The 4,471-nt window shown below is 33.1% G+C and overlaps 1 protein-coding gene across 1 annotated transcript; it reads right to left on the bottom strand.

Moving 5' to 3' along the window:
* Nucleotides 1-508: 508 nt before the first annotated feature.
* On the bottom strand, nucleotides 509-2,201 carry LOC106305359 (protein WUSCHEL-like). Its single transcript, XM_013741738.1, has 3 exons — nucleotides 1,675-2,201; nucleotides 950-1,023; nucleotides 509-853 (listed from the first exon to the last, which is right to left on the bottom strand). Exons 1-3 carry the CDS (start codon nucleotides 2,162-2,164, stop codon nucleotides 509-511), a joined length of 909 nt encoding a protein of 302 aa, XP_013597192.1. The 5' UTR covers nucleotides 2,165-2,201.
* Nucleotides 2,202-4,471: the final 2,270 nt, after the last annotated feature.

The raw sequence follows: 4,471 nt of genomic DNA, 5'->3' as shown, positions 1-4,471 counted from the left end.
TACTTGTTAAGAGGTCTACACTTTGTAGACTTCTCTCTACTAATTGTAGACTTCCGTATGATAGAATCGTATAATAACTTTTTTTTTTTTTGGTCATAAGGGATAAATAATAATTTGCTACCCCTACTTTTGCGATTGATTGAATATGAAGTTTATTTTTTTCATTTCAAACCAATATATAGGTTATATTTGGCTAATCCACTTGTATAAAAACTATGTAGATTTTGGGGGCTTTCCCCTACATAATGCCTACGGATTTTTTTGAATTTCCATATGTGTATATCGTACTGAAATAGACTCAAATTCCATATTAATATAATTTCAATGTGTTACATTATAAAAGAAAGGTGAAAAACACACTCAAATAAAGTTAAACCTAGACGAGAGTAATTACAATTTATTAAACTACGTACGTACGGAAGATACTACTATTATAACTGCATAATACGAGCCAACCATGCGATTGAAGCTAAAGAGCGTAGGAGTTCAGACGTAGCTCAAGAAAGCATTAATCCTGTGTGACGCCGGCTGCGTAGGAGTTCAGGCATAGCTTTAGAGAAGCACAAGGGCCTCTACCATAACGATCACGACCGTCCGATTGTCCGTGCTTCCAGATGACACCACCACCGCCGTTGATATGATCCTCACCGTGCATAGGAAAAAGAGGAAGTGTACGTCTATGTTCCAGATAAGCATTGCCACCATAGTCTCCTTCTTCTTCATGAACTTCTAGTTCATACATAGGCTTTGGTCTATCGAAGAAGTTGTAAGCTGGAGCAGAGTAAATATGATTATGATCCATGTTTGTCCACTCTACACCTACGTTGTTGTAGCTCATTGAACAATCTTGTTCCTTCACCCAAAATCCCGTTTCATAAATGTAAATGGAATTTATATGCATGCAGAATTTATATTGTCTAAAATAAATGACTTGTAGTTTCAAACGTACAATAGATCCATAGAGATGGCTATTCATGTAGCCATTAGAAGACGCATTAAGAGCACCACATTCAGTGCCTGTACCTGCATAATTTAAATTCCCTTCAAACAGATATATACGGTTTTGTGACCATATAGATGCATGTATATGTTTTCAAACCATCAAATAATATTTAGAGAACGAAAAAGAAACATATAATAAGCTATTTTCTACTAACCAAAATCCCTAATATTGTTATATACCGCAACATGTGAGGCCAGTTTCCATTACACAACAAAGAAATCGTTCTTTTAGATGCAAATTTGGTTTCCCCCATTTAAAGATCCATATAGCTTCACATATACTTCATTACATATAACTATCAAAATCATTTTTTTTTGTTTTTTTATATCAATAGTATATATATACATGAAAGTCTTGTTTTCTTTTTCTTGTTTTTTGCAACATGTATTAGTTATGGTGTAAATTAATCCTAGCTAGTAACATAAAATTAACTTAAAAAAATCACCTGAATAAATTCATTGAAAATAATATTTAAATAATATTTTGAATGTTTGATACGCTATAACATATATATTTATCACTCATATATATATATATATGTAGATGTAAAACTTCTTAGATTTTTTTGCTTTTTCATGTTATAGTTAGTGGTGTAAATGGTTCCTACAGTAATGCAAAACAAAACATTTTAACTATAACATATATATATATATAAGAAATTAGTTAGTCACCGTTATTGAAGCTAGGATATGATCTGTTTTGATGAAGCAGATGATTTTCTTGGTCAAGCTTAACGTTTACTGAAGCAGGTCTGTGCATGGTAACACCATGCTGAGGATGGTGAAGAAGAGGATGATGGTTATAATAATGATCACTAGCCATCATAACCAAGTTGGGAGATGAAGACGTCGGCGTGGTCATGACTGTGCCGTTGAATCTCTTCTTCTGTCGCTCACGAGCCTTATGGTTCTGGAACCAGTAAAAGACGTTTTTACCCTCGATTTTCCCATACTGTCTTAGCCTTACAGAGATCTTCTGAATCTGGTCGGCCGTTGGTGATCGGACTCCGTTGTTGTAGTAAATATCTTTGAGGATTCTGATTTGCTCCGTTGTTGGTGTCCATCTTGTGCTCGTTTGACGACACGTATAACTACCAGAGCCGGACTTGTTGTTGTTGCCATTTTCTTGGTCGGCTTGATGATGATGTTGCGGTGGCTCCATCTTCAAGATCAAGATGAAGATGAAGACAATGATCTTGAGAGAGAAAGAAAATTAACTTTACCAAGAAAAAAAAGTTTAAGAAAAAGAGATTCTAGGTTTTGTGTGTGGGAGATATAGAGAGAGTGTGTAAGGTGTGACTTATATATACACGTATGGGGACCCAATAAAAGTTTACGATCCTGGAAAATCAATTATTCAATTTTAGTCTTTAATGCATGTAGATTTAATCTCACACAAACAAATTAAAATCTATTTTATATTTTCATATATAAGCAAATGAATTATAGAAGGTTTACTACGCGTTACTATATGGTAATAAAAAGGTCGTGACATATTTAATAAAATTATTCACTATACATGTATGATCTAGAAAATTTGTATATGACAAAATTTGGGATATACAACAAGATGACATTAAAATTTCTTTTGGATTAATATTCGAGCAAAACGGAAGGAAATCCTTATGCAGAAATTCGGTTTTCTTTGTTTAGAACAAAAATAATGAAATGGAGAAACAAGATTCTTATTTTTATTTAAGGAAAATTATTTAGATCATCACTAGTTAGTATAAGTTATATTATCTAAGCATTCTTAACCTAATGTGTGTTTATATTTCTATAGCTATTTATTGTTATGAATTACTTTTTATATAATAAACTGGAACTACTCTTGGTGAATTTTATTGAAAATTATTTAGATCAACATTAGTTAGTATAAGAAATATTATCTAAGCATTCTAAACTTAATGTGTGTTTACAGTTCTATAGCTATTTATGTTCTTTTTCTGATGAATTACTTTTTATATAAGAAACTGGAACTACTCTTGGTGAATTTTATTGATTTTGTGAAATAATATCTGTTTTTCTAAAATATTGTGAGGGATAGAATCAGAGGATATCTGCTGGAGAAGGATTGAAAGGGACAGAGAGGTTAGAAATAAACATGAAAAAGGAAAGGGACAAATGAGGGAATAAGAAAGGTGAGGGCATCATCGATATTTACTTGGAAGAAAAACAAACTCCATTTTTTTCCTTCAAATTCTCTATTTCTCTGCTTCTTCTAATTATTACTTCCCCAGCTTTTAACTGGTATGTATCTTTCTACGTACCATTAAAAAGAGACAAATAAATCGATTTGGAATGAATTTTTTTTATAGAATGAATGATATTAAAGACCATGATTCGACGATAATTCGTTAAGGCAGTTCTTTTTCCACTGTTCAAATTTGATCATGTCTCAACAAATTATAACTATTCCTCTTCATATGAGTATATTATTTGACCAAATACCATAGTCATAATACACTTATATGTAAAATAAACTTAAGATAACAATAGACAATAGTTACCTATAATATAGTTGTGCATATGTGATTTTGATCTTCATCTTTTTTATCTCGGGGTATCCAAAGTAGGCTCAAACTAATTTCCAAAGGGATGGTGTGGCTCACGGATGGATTCTCATTTCGGATATTCAAATGAACCGTAAGATACCTGCATATCCGCATGACCATAAGGTGAAATGTAGTGGGGGTGCCTTAGCCCGGGTTGCTAAGCACCCAAAGTGATCTTTTTAATAGCTCATAATGTGCAAAGAATATCATGAACAATCAAATTTTACAAACCAGTTATTGTAACTATTATTTGAATTTTTTTCAGATTGTATATTGAAGTCTTGTAATATTTTTGGGATTTTCCCTAACAAACCAATCGATCATACATAAGCCGGGGTTTCTCCAAAATTTGTCTCTTTTTTCTTTGTTTATGTAATTACATTTATTATTTGAACTAATATATCAGATTTGCTAATTAAATACAATAAAAACTATCAGATTTGCTAAAACCTAAAACTGGCATATATTAGCAAATAAAACATTTGTAACTTATTTATATGAAAACATATTTACCTCATGTTGTCTCTATCAATATAGGGAAACCAATCAAAAAGCAAAACCAAAAACGATTCTCTTCGGTCCTTCAGCTAGATCCGGCATCATATCTCTGACATCGGAGACGTCTTTTCTTTTTCTCCCCTTATTTTTTATTTACCTCTCCTCTCCTTTCGCCGTCCATATATGTCCGACTTTCTGGTGGAGGCTTTGCCGATAGAACCTAGATCTGCTCCGGAGAGTAATGAATCCAGCGGTTGAGGTCTTTTTATGGATCTTCGACGAGGTGGCAGGGGTTGCGAGGAGTAAGGAGTCGGGTTTTTAGGGTGGGGCTTTTGTGGATCTCGCTTTTACTTTGTAGATTTGCTTGATGTTATATGCAATGGTGGCGCATGGTATTCATCACCGGCTCGCTCCTC

The sequence above is a fragment of the Brassica oleracea genome, chromosome C7, assembly GCF_000695525.1.
Source record: "Brassica oleracea var. oleracea cultivar TO1000 chromosome C7, BOL, whole genome shotgun sequence".
Classification (NCBI taxonomy): domain Eukaryota; kingdom Viridiplantae; phylum Streptophyta; class Magnoliopsida; order Brassicales; family Brassicaceae; genus Brassica; species Brassica oleracea.
The sequence above is the reverse complement of the archived record's forward strand: the minus strand, read 5'-3'. Positions and strand labels throughout refer to the sequence as shown.

Excerpts from the sequence above, each read along its gene's own strand:
- LOC106305359 (XM_013741738.1), bottom strand. The coding sequence starts at position 2,164 with ATGGAGCCACCGCAACATCATCATCAAGCCGACCAAGAAAATGGCAAC. Across the intron at positions 1,024-1,674 it reads ATATCCTAGCTTCAATAACG|GTACAGGCACTGAATGTGGT; the intron begins GTGACTAACTAA and ends TAAATTATGCAG. Across the intron at positions 854-949 it reads GCCATCTCTATGGATCTATT|GAACAAGATTGTTCAATGAG; the intron begins GTACGTTTGAAA and ends TTTTGGGTGAAG.